Genomic DNA, 17,768 nt, shown 5'->3' with positions numbered 1-17,768 from the left:
AAAAAAAAAAAAAAAAGGAATATTCTCTGTATGTATGTGTTTGTTTTTAAACAGAACATCCTGTTTCATATGATGGAACTGCTTTACAGAGTTATAAATAGAATTTTAGTTCCGACTTGCCATTGGTGCCAAAGAAATGAAAAGTGTTTGTTTAGATTGTATTACGAATTCAACTGTAGACTAGATAGAAGTAGACCCAACTTGGTATGGTTTCAGTTCACCTTTGACTGGGAATTCTTTTATGGTTTTCTGCAATCCAGGATGGGATGTTTTTCTGTTTGTGTTAAGTAGATCTGAGGGGACAGACTCCATGTTCTTCCTGGTTTTAATTTATAATACATATGTTTATGCCTTTGCAGGAGGGGATCAATGCTCAGCACAGCCATATTTGTCTATGCTGCTACATCACCAGTGAACGGATACTTTGGAGGAAGTCTGTATGCTAGACAAGGAGGTAACTAATGCAGGAGGTAGCACTCTTGCATCTTTACTTATTGGTGCTATTCTTTTACTGTGAAGTATTTGAAATTTTAAATGGGCAGTATAGGTTGTACAGATAGTAAAGGCCCTTGTTACATCATGTGTATAACCTCTATCAAATCTGTTATGCTTTCTAGATTATTTTTATGGAAACTTTGTGTTTTATTTCTTAAAATTATGATTATGAATAATTAATAGATCTTCTCCATTGTGAAGTTAGCCCCAAAGAAAATATACAAGAGTATTTCTAAATTATCGATGTTATGTTTCTTTGAGGTACCTAGCTCCCTAGATGTGCTGCAGGTGAGCCTGCCTTACAGTCATCCTTAAAATTATATTTCATGGGTAAATATAGAAGTATGTTTAATGGCAATGGCTACAGCTTGTAGGCAGTGGTAGGAGATTAGAAAACAGTATTCATCAAAGGACTCCTCATGAAGATTTTGTGTCACAGTTTCTCAGGTGAAAGTTCCTTCATTCTAGACGTGTAATATTGAGGTCAGAAAGGTACTTGCATTGATAAGTATGCATATTTTCACTTATGAATGAAAGGTTTTTAAAAGACCTTATCTACTGTGATTTTTTTTTTTCACAGTTTACTTAAGCATGGTCAGCATTATATTGTCTGTCTGTGTATCTGTGTCTGAATATATTTAGCAGTCTACTAAAAGGAGGGTAGGTCTGGGCACTGTGGCACATATCTATAATCCCAGTACTTTCGAGGCTGAATCAGCAGGATTTCCTCAAATTCAAGACTAGCCGAGGCCAGGAAATTTTTATAGGTAGTAGGAAATCAGAGCATAGGGTCATTTAACATCCTCCTGGATGGCCATGTTACCTTTGCCTGTTTTGTAGATTTTACTAGATATAATTTGACCAAGTGCCTTTGGTTTAGGCAGTTCTTTCCATAGCCTATAGAATATTATCTATTCCTGACTATTTTATTTAGATGTTCAAACTCTTAAGTCTATCATGGGATACAGGAAATAAGTGCTGACATATAGGATAATATCCAAAGGAAGTAAGGGCGCTTAATGTAATGTAACTTGTCCTTCTGGAAACTAGTTAGGCCAAACTATTTTGCTTATGATTCTGAAGTCTCCACAGCAGAAACAACTTTGTTTAAAATAGGAAATGTCTTTATGTCTGTATATGAGTCTGCTTTTTGTCCGATTGTAAAAGCTAAGCACAGTTTGTCACACTTCCTTGTACTGTATGTACCTGTTCTTAAATGTTGACAAGCTCAGGACTAGGAATGTTAGATCTTGCAAAGTGTAATTTAAAGACCATGTTCTGATTGAGACTGTGTGCTGATAGTTTTGTCTGAACAATCCCTAATAATTGAGGTGAATAAAGAAGTCAGCTCAGAGAGTTGAGGATATTTCCTGGATCTCAGGTCTGCAGTATAGTGCGGCTTCAGATCTTTTCAGAGACCCCAGCGTACAGGATAGTGTTCTGGATCCAGTCTGAGCCTGGGGGTAACCTGGAGCCTCGCAGGTGTGAGGAGAGCAACTGATTGTATTGGGTGAGACACGTGGGGAGGAGGAACCTACAGTAGATAGAGAGTTTCATTTGTCCGTGTCTGTACCTGAGAGGATAAAGCAATGCACAGGAAAGATTGCTAAGTGTTAGGATGGATTGGAATTTACAAAGTGGATCAAATGTTTCACTTTAGTTGTCACCCCTATAATTAATTACTTCAAATGCTGGCCATTGAAAAGGAAGGATTCATGAGACATCTGTGAAAAAGAACTGTAAAAATGAACTAAAAGAGAAAGTTCAGAATTGAGTTTCTTTGGACGAATGTTAAGATTTGTGATGGTAACTCTACCACCAAGCATGAAAGATCTGCGACAGAATTTGAATTAGAAAAAGTTAGCTTTATATTTAAACCATTACAAATGACATACAAAAGGTCAGGATGGTTCAATGGTAAAATCAAAACAATGGCATCAGAGTATTGTATGACAGATCAGTGCTTGTCATTGCAGTACAGCTACTTTATAAACTGAAGAGCTGGATTGCTCTTTATTAGATAATTGATTTGAAATAATTATTGCATATCAGGTTTAATTACCTTTGCATTGAATTTTTGAGTTTATAATTTGGAACTACATAATATATTTTAAACATTGCATGTTTGTCTGTGTAGCTCAAATTTTTCTCTTTTTTTTTTTTTTTTCAGGAAGGAGATGGATAAAGCAGATGTTTATCGGGGCATTCCTTATCCCAGCTATGGTGTGTGGCACTGCATTCTTCATCAACTTTATAGCCATTTATTACCATGCCTCTAGAGCCATTCCTTTTGGAACAATGGTAAGTTACTTGAATTTTAATTTTAAACAGTGCTTAGAACCATTCTAATACAAGGCCTGCTGCCTCTCCAGAGTCCCCTCCTATTGGGTGTTCTGAAGTTTCAACCAGTCCCTGTTGAGTCTCAGAAAGTTTTTGCTAGGCTCCAAAAACTATCAGTTACATATAAACTTAAGGTTCCCTACATTTTCTTGATTCTGTTCATTTTTAAGCCCAGTGGTGGTGCACATCTTTAATCCCAGCTCTTGGGAGGCAGAAGTAGTGGATCTCTGAGTTTGAGACCAGTCTGGTCTACAAAGTGAATTCCAGGACAGTGTGGGCTACAGAGAGAAACCCTATCACAAAACAAACAAACAAAGAAAAGAAAAAGAAAAGTTGATATAACTTTTATCAGAAATGGGAGAGAACTAATTAATGAGTATATTTTAGAGGAAAAAAAAAACCCACACACACCAAGAAGCATGAGTGTTTTATTAAAGTGGTCAGTGTTCTGAGGTCCTTTTTTGTTTCTGTGATAAAACACTGACCAAAACCAAGAAAAGAGTCTAGTTTACTTAGAGTTTTTAACCCATCATTAGGAAAGCCAGGGCAGGCAGGGTTTCAAGGTAGCAGTCTGAGGAGGCAGCAAGCATGGAGGAGGGCTGCTTCCTGGCTTGCTTCTGGGCTCACTGACTGCCTACAGTGGGCGGGGCACTGCAACGTCTGTGTCCCACAGGTGTGCCTGCAGGCCAGGCTGATGGTCACAGTTCTTCAGTTGGGATTCTTCTCAAATGTGCTAAGTGAACAACGGAAGCTTAACAGTGACCTTCTACCCCTACCGCCTTTGACACACAAACAGAGATCACTTTAAGTCATAACCTTTCCCTTCTTGTTCCCCAAGATTTACTACTATTAAAATATAAAAGTCAGAATGCCTTTAAAAGGACCCTCTTTAAAATATTTGTCACTTTAAAAGCCCAATGTCTCTTTTTAAAATCGAGTCTCTTTAACTGTAGGCTCCCATAAAATCAAAACCATGTTATATACTTTCCAAAAACGAGAGAACCAGGGCATAGTAACAATCAGATTAAGCCAGGCGTGGTGGCACACACCATTAATCCCAGCACTTGGGAGGCAGAGGCAGGCGGATTTCTGAGTTCGAGGTCAGCCTGGTCTACAGAGTGAGTTCCAGGACAGCCAGGGCTACACAGAGAAACCCTGTCTCGAAAAACAAACAAAGCAAAAACAAAAAACAAACAAAAGAAACGATTAAAGTACCACCCCCCCAAATCTAACAGTATAAATCAAATATTGTAGCTTAGTGTCCAGAATCTGGGACTGACTTGGACTCTTGAGGGATTAGGCAGCTCCAGACTGGAAAGCTCTTCCCGTCCCAGCACACACAGCTTGTCTTGTGAGCTCAAGCAGGGTCTATTTATACTGCTGATTGCTTTCTTCTTTTTTTTTTTTTTTTGGTTTTTCGAGGCAGGGTTTCTCTGTGTAGCCTTGGCTGTCCTGGATCTCACTTTGGTAGACCAGGCTGGCCTCGAACTCAGAAATCCGCCTGCCTCTGCCTCCCAAGTGCCGGGAGTAAAGGCGTGCGCTACCACTGCCCAGCTTGATTGCTTTCTTCTGTGGATGTCTTCAGTATGCTGAACACTGAAGCTGAACCTTCCTTCACTAGTGGCCTCTGCAACCTCTTCAGGGACTTCAACCCTGCCACATGGTGTTAAGCCTCAGTCTCTTTCCATGACCCCTTCACTCCTGCCATTTCCCATTACTTGCTACCAGTATTGCTAGCAGATTACTAGTCCATTAGTGGGTTGATACATTGATTATATCGGAGCCCTCATAATCAAGGTAACTAGATTATATGCCAGGATTTAGCCCTACCAGCTAGGAGCCAACCACACTTTCAATCACAAGAGCCTATTTGGGAGTAAATGTTTCATATCACTTGAGAATGGGAACAGGACAGGTTTCCCAGGGTGTTTTGAGAATGGATTGTAGATACGAAATCTTGTGTGACCTGTTAAGCCTCATATGCTGAATTTTGAGTTATAGGTTTTCAGAGAACCATAGTTGTAGTTTAAGAATTGCAGGGTATCATGGGACCTAATCACCTTTCTACTCTAAACAGTGTTCACCTCCGCATGCACCCATAAATCCTGCGTTCTCCTGGTTTTGTCTCTGAGGCAGTAAACAGTGGTAAGGGTACTAGGTGGTTTGTGTTGATTGTCATTTTGAGGCCTGTTTTAGCTGAGCATGGGAATCTTGAACACAGAAATATTCATAAGCTTTAGAAATCAGGTTTTACAAACATATAGGAAGATGTCCTCCTATGTTTACTTGAACAATAAATAACTGGAAAAAAATTACTTGAGGACTCAAATTCTAGTGTGGGAAATTCATGATACATAATCAGAAATTACCACAGTAAAGAGATGGAGGCCAAATTAATGGCACTTTATACTGACGATATAGCTGCATCTCAGATGTAGTTAGCATACAGAATGCCCAAGTGTACTGTGTACCCAGTAGTGAGGACCTGTGAAAACACGCTGGCTGACTATGGGTAATGACCAGGTAAACACATGCATTTTATAGAGAGACTCGTAAGAAAGCCTCAGAACATGGGCTCAGTATTGGAACAGATAAGGTAGTTCTTTCTTCCTCCTTTTCTTTTTCATCAAATAACTTTTACACAAGAAAAGGCAAAGGGAGCACTCTGATGAGCAGGAAGTTAAGCTGAAGCCAGGCCATGGACTTGACTGTGTGGCGTGCCCGAAGTGTCTTGGCTTGTGTGCATGTTTTCTCAGCATATCATACGGCAGGAGAGAAGTTCATGAAACTGGACCCAGATTTCCTTTTCTAGGGGGAAAGGAAGAAAGTAGATTCCACTTTACAGAATGAAGTGGATTTATATTGATGAGGCACAAGATTTTAGAACTGGTATTAACTTTTTTTAAAGGATGAAGAAGTAGGTAATGAGCTTTGTGAGCTAGTACAAATTCATTAAAGCAAAATGGTTAGAACACCATCATTTCCCCATTTGAGTTGGTTTTAGAAGCCTAGAAGAACACAATGGCATAAAAAACAGTGGCATCCTACTGGACAAGATGAAGAAATGTGGCCAGAGTCCTAGAAAAGGCTCTGCGTGTACAGAATGGAGCGTTGGGATCTTACAGCGCAGTACGCACTGTGCTTTAAGTTGAATCTGAGGAACAGTTTGCTGCAGAATGCTCAAGACATCATCTAAGGAGACTGGCTCTGATGGGGGCAGCGTGTTTTGTAGTTCACATTGTTTTCATAATCATTATCCTGGTTAGTTTTCAAAGGAACTAAGTAGAAATTGTGAGCACAGTTACTTCTTGCATGGAGTAAAGCTCGCAAGGCTTTTATGTACTGATTGATCATGCTGTGAGTGCTGCAGATGGGGTTCTGTTCACTGGGCTTGCTGTCGATACTTTTTCTCCCTTTCTGTCAAGGTGAGTTTCTCCAAGTGGTGCACAGCCATGCGTGTAGGCAAAACCCCCATACACATAAAATGTAAAAGAAAGATTTCACTTGTTCCGCACCAATTCCAGCACTTGGTGCAGTTGGTCCTCTGAAATGTAGCCATCCGGTCAGGGTACAACAGTCCTAGAGTTCATTTCTCAGTGCTTGAGTCACATTGAAGGCTTTGTGGGGAGGGTTGCTTATTTGTGTATACATCTTCTTTAATGGATATTGAAGTCTTTTGTGCCTTGAACTCCCATCTCTTGACTCTACCAACTAAGTGCTAGGATGAGAGCTACCTTCCAGCACACATGGCTAAGTTAGCTCTTACATCTTAGTTGTTTTCTTACGTTTCCCCTGTGTATTCTTAAGTTGCTTATGAATAAAGACTTACTTCCTTTTCACCTTTCCTCCTCTTCTCTCTCACTTTCTCATCCTACTGACCAAACCTCTGGTACAATATTGGGTAGACATGGCACATGCAGATTGTGCCATACATTTCAGAGGACCAACTGCACCAAGTGCTGCCAGGCTGGGAGGGCATTCAGCTCTGTGCCTTTAAGGAAGCCCTTGCTTGTCTTGGATGCCCTTGATCAGGTAATAGAGCCCTGCTGTTCCTGGGTAGTCAGGAGTTTCTGTTGGAAATGAATGTTGGGTTTTGCAGCAGCTTTCCCCTGCATTTTTGGAGATACAGTCTTAAGTTAGTCCTATATTTCTTTAATAAAGCTCCTGTATGTCTATATATATGTCTATACGAGAAGTACTGGTCTGCAGCTTTCTTAAAATGCTTTTTCTAATAAGGTTAGCTTTCTGAGGCACATTTTTCATTTCAAGTCAATGGACAGTTATAAGCTAGCATGTTGAAACTCTGTGGACAGTAAACAGGTTTCTCAGATCTTTGAGTTGGTAGTACCAGTATTATGGGATCCATTGGTTGGAATGCTTGATTTGAGACTTCTGATTTTTAATAAAGTTATAAAATATAAGTTAGAAATGTGGTTATAGAAATCATCTGCTGTGAGCAGGGGCCAAAGAAATACTGGCACACAGTAATGGCTGCCAGTGATAGATTTCTCAGGTGGTGACCACTGACATTCTAGCAGCTGGTGATAAAGGCAGGATGATATAAAGTCAAGGCCAGCCTGGGCTATGAAACTCCACACTCCCCTTTCACTCACACACACACTCCTCCTTCACACACACACACACACACACACACACACACACACACACACACACACACACACACACACACACACACACACACACACACACACACACAGAGGGGGGCACAGGGGAGAGACAGACGGAGAGTGTGTTCCTAAGAATCAAGATAGCTATGAGCAGTTAAAGTTTCCTTAGAATGGATTACCTTTAACAGTGTCTCCCTTCGAATTCCCAAAATAGTCTGTCCTGGTTACATTTGCTCCTGCAACCCATGCACACTGTAGATTTTCCCAAAAGCCAGTCTCTAAGCAAATGTAGGTATTATATAGATCTTTGGTTTCTGGGTGTGAGTGACTAGCTAGTAGATGTTTATGTGTATTAAGGACTGAGAAGCAGTGCTTACTTTGAACTTGTTCTTGTGTGGACACAGATCTCTGTCTGGGAAGTAATTCTGTCCCACCCTTCTGCTCATTTCACGTCCCTCAGGATGAGGACCTTGCGTTAGATTTCACCAGTGCAGTAGACAAGTGGTTCTTGAATCCTTAGCTGCTAAGTTTCATTTTAAAATGAGACCTTAAGTGAAAGCCCAGTAGAGGAACAAGATACAACTGTGAGCCTGCTTTAAGGAACTCTAAATTTAAAACGAGAGAAATAAGGTTGGATGAATGCAAGTCTCAAGTCCAGGGTTAGGAATTATAGGAGTCAACTCAATACTTAAAGTCAGTGTTAGCACTGAAACTAAGAAAATCCAGGCTTGACCAATGCGTCGATTCCATGCCACGCTGTCCTAACAGCTTGCCTTGTATTCTTGTATTCTCTAAGTGAGCTCATATAGAGTCTGATGGAGAAGAGTTTGGAACTGGTTCCATCTGACCAGTACAGTTTCTAAGCAGCTGTCCAAACTTCTAATCATCTATATAAAAAAGATCTGATGGGAAAACATTTTATTTTATTTTATTTTATTTTATTTTATTTTATTTTATTTTATTTTATTTTATTTTGGAAGAAAGGCTTTATTTTAGCTTATATTTCCAGGGGATGGTATGGTGAGGAGGCATGCCCAAATGTTAAAGGAACTGACAATTTATTACAGTACCTAAGGAGGATGCTGGGTTTCCTTGAAGAACAAGATGCCCCTCAAACAAAGGACATGTTCTGTGAATATCTTATTCACAGAGCTGTGATCATAACGTGAGCATGACCCTTTAAGACACTGTTCACTCTTACAAGGTCAGGTCTCAACCTGAAGACATTAGGCACACCCTCCTGCATCTCTCTGGACAGACTCAAGAAGCAGTCTGTACTGTGACCTAACTGCTTTTTTTTTTTAATTAGATATTTTCTTCATTTACATTTCAAATGCTATCCCATGTGTGCGTGCTTGATGAGGAGAGAGGGAGATCCACAGACCATTTCAAACTTCCTTACTCTGTGACACTTGCTAGAAGTCCAAATATAGACCCAAAAATAAAAGAAATGTGATTCTGATGTTTGTATGGAAATGAGTCATTCTAAGATCTCTCTTGTTAATATTTTCTGTAGAATGTGTTTGAATCTATGTTATTAGACTTAGGGACATGTAAAAAAGCCAACTGTTTTCCTGGGCTGAGGAGGTAGCAGAGTTTATAGAGTGTGGGCCTATGCACAAGAGCCTGGTTCTTCCCCACCCAGTATCATATACATGTGATTAATTTCAGCAGACAGGAGAGCCAGAGGCTCAAAGTCATTTTTGGCTACATAGCAAGTTTAAAGCTATCCTGGAATACATGAGACTGCCTCAGAGTGGGGTGAGCAGAGACAGGAGGAAGAAAGTGGATAGAGGGGAGAAGGACAGAGGGGAAGGGAGAGAGAGAGAGACCAACCCACTCTTTTCAAAAAGAGTTCCAAATCAAATGCCTACAGAGGTCCTGTACCTTCATCAGTGAGGTTCTGTTGATGGCTTTATAAACATTCTTCTTGGCCATGGATCTCACATAGGAACATTCCCTTCAGTTTCTCTTATTCTTATTTGAAATTAATGTTATGGTAAAGGAAGGCACAGAGCTCTTTATTATGTGTTAAGCAGTGGTTTTCAACCTTCCTAATGTCATGACCCTTTACTACAGTTCCTCATGTTGTAGTGACTCCCCTACCCATAAAATTATTTTTGTTGCTACTTTCATAACTGTAATTTTGCTATTGAATGGTCGGTCACTCAGTTCTCAGGATCATCAGAAATGCCTGTTTTCTGATGGTCATGGCCCGCAGGTTGGGAAGCACTGTGTTAAGGTATCTGATCTGACAGTAACTAGGAGGAACTCAACAGCAAGCAGCCTGGGTTTGCCACCCTCATATATATGCCTCACTTAACTCATAATGCAATATTTACAAGCCCTACAGTGCTTGTTTATTTCTCACATTGCACATCTTTGTTACGTTAGCATGAATTTGTGTCCTAACAACTGAGACAAGTAAGTTCCTGAATCTGATGTTTTCAAGAGTGTTGTGACGCCATCTCTGTTGTTCCGTCTTGTTTCTTCAGTTTCTACTCAGCGTTCCTACGTTAGAATCTCCAACGGTAGAATCCAGAGATTGTAGAGATAATCGGTTCTGTTTTACTGTTCCATAGTGGAGATGTCTTAACCAGATATTCTCCAGAAGAAAGTATCTCAGTGTCCTCTAAAAACACCACAAAATAAGCATTTTCATAATTATGGTCTTTTCTATAATTTTAGACTTTGAATGGGCAGGGTAATATTTGGATTGTTTTATTATAGTACACACACGTATACACACACACACATTTCTGTTAGTGTTCTAAGGTATTATAAAAGAGAAAAGTACCCCGAGCCCAACAAGTCTGAATTTGAGTTTTGGGCTGGCTTGTACTAGCTGTGTGCTCATGGAAAGTTAGCCTCACTCGAAATGTTCTTCACCTTATACTTAAGGGACTAGCATTTGGGGAACTCCTTGTGCGAATTAGGAGCTCAATAAAATATAATCAAGTGACTTGGTACTTGATAAGGAGTAGACATGTCAAAAACAGGATAGATGACAGGAAGAGATCTAAAAGGTGCTCTGTCAGAGGCAGCCAGGAAGCGTAGGCCCAGTGGGAGCTGAGGGTGGGAAGGAAAGAGTTCAACCTGTGTTGGATTCCGCGGGGACATTTTCTCCTCTTTCCAGTGGTGCATTCCTTGTGTTGTTTTGTCCTTACTAGAAGTTAACATTTTCTCTGTGACCAAAGGGCGTTTGAGTTTTCAGGTGTCTTACTTGTCTTTATTAGTGGTTTTGTTCTCTGAGTAACCACATACGTTTTTATTTAATTTGCAGGTGGCCGTTTGTTGCATCTGTTTCTTTGTTATCCTTCCTCTAAATCTCGTTGGTACAATACTGGGTCGAAATCTGTCGGGTCAGCCCAACTTCCCTTGTCGTGTCAATGCCGTGCCTCGTCCCATCCCGGAGAAAAAATGGTAAACAGATGCTAACGCTTATTTGCTGTGTCACAGTGTATGAGTTCTTAAGGCTGTTGTGTGCATATAGCTTGTGTTTATGCAGATGACTGTAGAAGTTTACAAATTTGTTCATTTTCATTTTCCCATCAACCCTCATTGTAAAGAGTATAATAAGCTATGCCCTTATTCTGCCATCTGAATATTAGTGCGATTCACTGTCAGTATTTTGACAAATACACTAGTGTGTAGAGGTGGAAATAAAGCGTCGACAGTTCTGTAAGCCTGTGGTCAGATGTGGCCATTGCCAGTTTTTGTAAATAAAGTTTTATTGGAACACAAAATCTGAAACCCTCTCAATTGCTGAACAATCTGCCAACTACTAGTTTATAATGTCCTTTTCCTTCCAGATACTTTATTCTAAACATTGGCCTATTTATTCCCATGTAAGTTTACCAATTGAGAGATAAATTATGATTGAGATCAGTGTAATTAAATATTTGAACACAAAACAATCCAAAGATATACTAATTTGATACTTTCTATGCTAAAAAAATAATAGGGAAAACATTAAAAGTCTTTGTTTTCCATAATTAAACCATTATGTTTCTATAAGCAGAAAACTTTGTAGGGATAGTAAACATTGCAGTTTGTAACACAGCAGACTGGATCTGAGCTGTGTTTTAGATAGCACTGGTCAGTATTGCATGGCATCAAATATACACATTTAAATATTCAGGACCAAGGATCAATGAAGTCCCATGGTGCAGCGTGGGTGAGCACTGCCAGAAACACCTTGGGTTCATGTTTGCTTGATTTTGAATTAATTTTTGGTCATTGAATGTTCACAAACCTTTTACTCCTGCTGAAATTGGTACAATATACACATTGAGTTTATGACCCATAGTCTAAAAGCTTTGATTCAGAGGAGAGTGACCTACTCTAATTTTAGGGGTTATTATGTGCTTGTCTTTGTTATATTGGTGCCTATAAGAAACTTTGAATTGAAGAGTTTTTAATTGAGTTTTTAAACACTTTTTCCCTAAGTCAGTATTAGATCACTAGGTCCCATTAATATCCTTGTGCTCAACTTATTGCTGGGAAGAAAGGGTAAAAGGCGAGCCTAGTCAGCAAGCACAGAGGTCTTTGGGAAGTAGGTTAGGGAGAGGTAAGCAGCAGGCGCCCTCACTTTCCTAGGCAGGCCACTGCTAGGTCTACGTAGGAAGGCTCGCTCGGCTGTCGCTTCATTCTCTTGTTGGTTTTTAATCACATGGGAACCAAAATCTGAGTACTAGATCTGGCTTTTTATTGGATGGTTACCTAGGATAAATCAGTTTTAACCTCAGGACCTTGGCTTTCTATAAAAACAAGGAAGATGATAATAAATGACTTTTAAGTTTGTTTTTTCTCTCTGTCTTTTAAGTCTGTCTTTTCTCATTCTGAGATTGTTTTGGTTGTTGTTTTGTTTTTTAAGTTTGCTTGCCCCAGAGCTAACAGTCTGGTATCTTGCTTGTCCAGATGCTGTCCTAGGTCTTGGGAATGCCTAGACAAGTAGCAGCTGCTGGCCAGCAGTCTAGTTAATGGCATCTGATGTGAGTCAGTAGAGAGTTACAATAGATTGTAGTAAGTTCTGCCATGGAGGGGAGTCCAGGAGTCATCCTGATGGGCGAAGAAGTAGAGTCTTCCAGAAATACAAAGGGAAGGCTTGAGAAGTGCCCGTGCTTGCTGGAAGGAGAGCATGGAGTTAAAACATTCCAGGTAGAGAGTCAGTGATTTCACTCAGGAATGTTAACTAGAGGGATGAAGTTTGCATTTTATTTCTTAGTCTTTCTTTGTCCTCATAAATCAGAATTGACCGTACCTGCATCATTTAATTTGTTGGAAAGGAATTAGAGCCAAGAAGAAAGTGGGTAAAGAACTGACAAGACCATTTATGAGAACTTGTGCCTCAAGACTTTTCCTTTTCTTTTTACCCCCTCCTCCCCCTTTGAGTTTCTGTAAGTAAATGCTTATGGAGTTCTCAGAAGTTACCAAAGCTGGGAAACTGGGAGTGAGTACTTACTGTTTCTTGTTCTGCTGGTAGAGACAGTATGTCTTCCTCAAATAGTTCACTCAAGCTTGAATACTGGATCGAGTTGATGACTAATTTGAAGTCTCCTCACATTTTTATGCCTGTTTGCATTTTGGCTTTTCTTTTTATTGGTTTGTCCTTATCCATTGATATGACAGTACTAAGTATCACCTATTAATTGGGATTTGTATAAATTATGAAAATCATGCTAGAAATGTACTGTTAGTTTTCATATTTTCCAGGTTTATGGAGCCTGCAGTTATTGTTTGCCTGGGAGGAATTTTACCTTTTGGATCAATCTTTATTGAAATGTAAGTTTTGATAATGTTTTTGTGTTTTGAAAGATTTAGTTAGAACAGGAATTTGAATATTTAGAGTATGTTATATTGGTATGGAACCATCAGATAAGATGGTCTCTCTGAAGTCAGTTTTGCACGGCTATAATAAAATACCGAGGTTGCCAACTTTTGTAAAGAAATAATTTTGCTCAACTCACAGGGTCAGAGAGTCTAAGTCACGGTATATTATAAAGGGAACGGCAGGGCCCTGGGAGCAGGAGCTGAAACCGATGACAGAAGAGTCTGCTTACTGGCTTGCTCAGCCTGTTCTCCTGTACAGTCCAACTTCACCTCCCCAGGGGTGGCATTCCCCGCCTTCTTAATCAATTCCCAAGAAGACCCCAAAGGCTTGCTTACAAGCCAGTGAGATAAAGGCATTTTCTCAGTCTCCCCAGATTATCCTATCTGCTGTCAAGCTGACAAAACTAAAAAACTAAAAAAACAAAACTCTAACCAGCACAATTGACCCTTTATCAGTTTGACACAAATACATCATAACCATAATTTTCCTTTTTTGTTTATCCCCAAGATCTCATATTAGTCATACAATATAAAACTTAACTAACTATAAAAGTCCTATAGTGTTTAAAATTTTCAACACTTTAAACATCTAAGAATTCTTTAAAAGTCCAAAATGTCAACTGTTTACTCTTCTAAAATGAAAAGTTATTTTTTACTCGAAGAGCGAAGAGCCAGGGCACAATCACAATCAATTCAAACCAAAACCAGACTCTTAACAGTACAAACCGCTTAGCGTCAACGGACTGGTTCACTCACAACCTTCTGGGCTCCTGAGTGCTTGGGTAGTTCCACTTCTCGGGCTCTGCCACCCACAGAACACACAGCTTTTAGGCTCCAAAGTGGCTTTCCTGCACAGGACTGCTTACGCTATGGCTGCTCTGTCACTAAGGCCTCCTCTGGCCTTCACTGTGCCAGGCTTCCACTTCTCTCCATGACCTCTCCAATCCTGAGCTTCCATGCCACCATGACGAGCACTGTCCGGGAGACTCATGTTACCAACTTTAACTGCTAGCTAGAGATGCAGTGAGATGCAGCGTTGGCCTCTCTGGACCACAACCATTTGTGCTGACACCAAGGACAGACTCCCAGATGACTTCACTTTAGTTATGCTGGTCCCTTCTTAATTAACCAGCATCAATTGTTCAGTCAAGCAAAGGTGTCACTTCAGTGGTGTGGTCTCTTGTTAATTACAGTTGATTCTTAAGCACCAGTTGACCAGAAAGCACAGATTCTTAATTCAAAGTACCCACAGAAAAAGCCCAATAGACTATTTGAGGAATTCTCAAAACTTCCTCTGAAACTTAAGCCAGGTCTCAATTGTCCGTACTTTTCTCAGTAGTATTTTCAAGTTCCCACAACAGACCATTAAAGCCCTGAACACTCACTCAAAGGCTTTTCAGCCCTAAGTTCTAGATTCCTTTCGGAATTCTCCCATAATAACATAGGTCTGTTACAGCAGTATGCTCATTCCTGGTACCAATTGATGCCGTAGTTTGCTTTCTTTTACTGATAAAACACCAGCGTGGGGAGATGGGTTTATTTGGCATATATACCCCAATCACAGTACACAGTGAAAATCAGAGCAGGAACTGAATCCTGCTTACTGGCTTCCTCCCGTGGCTTGCTCAGCCTGCTGTCGTGTACAGCCCAGTACCACCTGCCCAGGGGTAGCACTGCCTGCAGTGGTCTTGGCTTTCTCATATCAACCAGAAAATGCCCCAAAGACTTGCCTCCAAGCCAGTCTAATGGAGCCAGTCTCCCAACAGAGGGGCTTCTCCCCAGATTATTCTAGCTTGTGTCAAGTTGACAAAGAGTAACCAGCACAACTCATAAGTAGAAATACATAAATAGATAGGTGTCTTTGTTGACCATACGCTGTGAGTATACTACAAGTATTGGTGGGTGCCTGGAAGTGCACATCAGAGAGGCCAGGGTTGGCTTGTTACTGGGGTGTTCTGCCGGGGAGTAATTATCTCCTAGACAGGAGTGATGCTTCCCCTACAGTGCTGATCCTCACTGCTCACTTGCTTTCAAAATAAGTGAATAAAAAAAGGGGTTTTTAATTTTTTTTTTTGAGATTGTATATCTCAAAATTTCCCTCTTTTCTTCTTTCCTCCAAACTTTCCTGTGCCATCCCTTAATCTGTCGCAAGGGATCTGTAATAGTTTCTAAAAGGTTATATTATTGAATAAATGGATTACAAAACAGGAGAGAAATTTCTTTCTTTCTTTTTTTTTTTTTTTTTTTTTTCCTGAGACAGGGTTTCTCTGTAATGGCCCTGGCTGTCCTGGAACTCACTTTGTAGACCAGGCTGGCCTTGAACTCAGAAATCCGCCTGCCTCTGCCTCCCAAGTGCTGGGATTAAAGGCATGCGCCACCACGCCCAGCTAGGGGAGAAATTTCTTAAAAAGAAGGACCCTGTTCTGAATGCAGGAGGTTTGAGCAATAGATTTTAAAGAGAATTTTGTTTTCTTCTTGAGAAATACTAGTGCTTTCTCTCACTGTCCTCTGAGACAGTGTCAGTCTCTGTCAGACTTTGGCCTCCTGGTTTGTTTTCTTTTCTAATTCTGTATATTCTTAGTTTATCACTTGTTTTTCTATTTAATAAAATGTTTTATAAAATGTGAAATATATTACTTGAGTGGTGGTGTGTTTTAAAAAGTGAACGAATGAAGGAATTGACTTTATTTTACAAATGTAGATTGGGGCTGCTCTCATTTGTTCTCCAACATTTTAACGTCTTTAAACTGCTAATTTGGTCATTTTGCTCAGAGATAAATGCCTTCTTAAAGAGTTTGTTCTTTAAAAAAAATAATTTTAATATTTAATAAATGAGAGTTAAGAGAAACTGGGAATTACTAGGAAGGATGGTAATGAGTTTTAAGTGACATAAAAGTGAGAGCTAAGACAGTGAGGGCAGTGAGCCTCAAGGATGTCCTCATTGCCTCTCCCAGGTACTTCATCTTCACGTCCTTCTGGGCATATAAGATCTACTATGTCTATGGCTTCATGATGCTGGTGCTGGTCATCCTGTGCATTGTGACTGTCTGTGTGACCATTGTTTGCACGTACTTCCTGCTAAACGCAGAGGATTACAGGTGGTAAGTGCCGGAGGGTGGGGCCTCTCAGGATTTTTTTTTTTTTTTTTGATCTTTGAGACAGGATCTCTTTGTTATATAACTCTGGCTGTCCTGGAACTTGCTGTATAGACCAGGCTGTTCTCAAACTCAAAGATATCCACCTGCCTCTGCCTCCCAGGTTCTGGGATTAAAGGTGTGTGCTACCACATCCAGCCAGTACGCTAATAGCATAGCATAGCATATAATAGCATAGGTTTGCATCTGAAACTCGTCAAGCTGAGGAGAGGACTGCGCAGAATTGTGTTGCTGGAGAGAATAAAGGACCTGGGCATGGCAGTGCACACTTGAAGTCCTAGCCCTGGGGAGGCAAAGAAGATGGGTAAATAAAAAAGATATAATAGAGGGATGTGTTTTCTCTAGTTGTAAATACGATGTGAAGTTGATGGGAAATAGTTTGAGTCAAATTGTTTGTCCTGTTTGGGATATTTCTGCAAAGCGCCCTGCATTGAGCTCTGAGGGAGCTGGAGTACTTAAAGTCACTCCGAGAACCTGGCCAGACACAGGCATTCCTAGTCCTAGACTCTTCTCTCCTAACACTCAAGCACCAGATACAAGGATTTGTCTTTAAGCATGCAGGCTTATAAAGGATATTTTTGTAAAATTCTTTGCCTTATAATTTGGAGTGCTGTTTATTCCAGAAACATAACTGGTTTTAATTTTGGTTTGATTGCAGGCAGTGGACGAGTTTCCTGTCTGCGGCGTCAACCGCGATCTACGTTTACATGTACTCCTTTTACTACTACTTCTTCAAAACCAAGTGAGTGAGTGGGTGGGTGGGTGGGTGAGGTCTCTCATGTCTGACTACACTGTCCTTTACCCAAGGGAAAAGCCTCAGACTGAAAGAACAATCTGTGTGTTGAACTTTATTCTGTTGTATTGCAGGATGTATGGCTTGTTTCAAACATCATTTTACTTTGGATATATGGCGGTATTTAGCACAGCCTTGGGGATAATGTGTGGTAAGTATTTTCTGCTCAAGCCTCACAAACCTGAGTTTCATCACTGGGACCCAATAGAAAGCTGGAACCAGAGAACTGCGTCCAGAGAATTGTCCTCTGACCTCCATGTGCGGTGGCCCACATGACTCACCCAATAATAATTAAATAAATAAAAACAAGGAATTCTGTTCTTTTGCTTTATCAGGAACACCAAATGAATTCAGAAGTTTGCCTTTATACTCATTGATTCCCTTAAAATCTGGTCTGCTTAATTTCAATTTTTGTATCCATTCTAATGATGCTACATAGCACAGAATTACTGCGATCGGTTTCTCATCCATACTGGGAATTGTCTTGTTTTGATACAGTGTTTTTCTGTGTTGTGTAAACTTCAG

General features: G+C 40.3%; 1 protein-coding gene across 2 annotated transcripts in view; it reads left to right on the top strand.

The window, feature by feature from the left end:
* Nucleotides 1-17,768, top strand: part of Tm9sf3 (transmembrane 9 superfamily member 3) — a 55,093-nt gene that overhangs the window by 31,474 nt on the left and 5,851 nt on the right. For both annotated transcript variants that reach the window (XM_021151354.2, XM_021151355.1), the window contains exons 8-14: nucleotides 360-454; nucleotides 2,666-2,796; nucleotides 10,747-10,886; nucleotides 13,179-13,247; nucleotides 16,250-16,396; nucleotides 17,109-17,192; nucleotides 17,318-17,394. In XM_021151354.2, the coding sequence (XP_021007013.1) occupies nucleotides 360-454; nucleotides 2,666-2,796; nucleotides 10,747-10,886; nucleotides 13,179-13,247; nucleotides 16,250-16,396; nucleotides 17,109-17,192; nucleotides 17,318-17,394 (743 nt within the window). The remainder of the gene's footprint in view (nucleotides 1-359; nucleotides 455-2,665; nucleotides 2,797-10,746; nucleotides 10,887-13,178; nucleotides 13,248-16,249; nucleotides 16,397-17,108; nucleotides 17,193-17,317; nucleotides 17,395-17,768) is intronic.

This window comes from Mus caroli, chromosome 19 (genome assembly GCF_900094665.2).
Source record: "Mus caroli chromosome 19, CAROLI_EIJ_v1.1, whole genome shotgun sequence".
Classification (NCBI taxonomy): Eukaryota; Metazoa; Chordata; class Mammalia; order Rodentia; family Muridae; genus Mus; species Mus caroli.
Note: the sequence above shows the minus strand (reverse complement) of the source record. Positions and strands in the feature narration are given on the sequence as shown.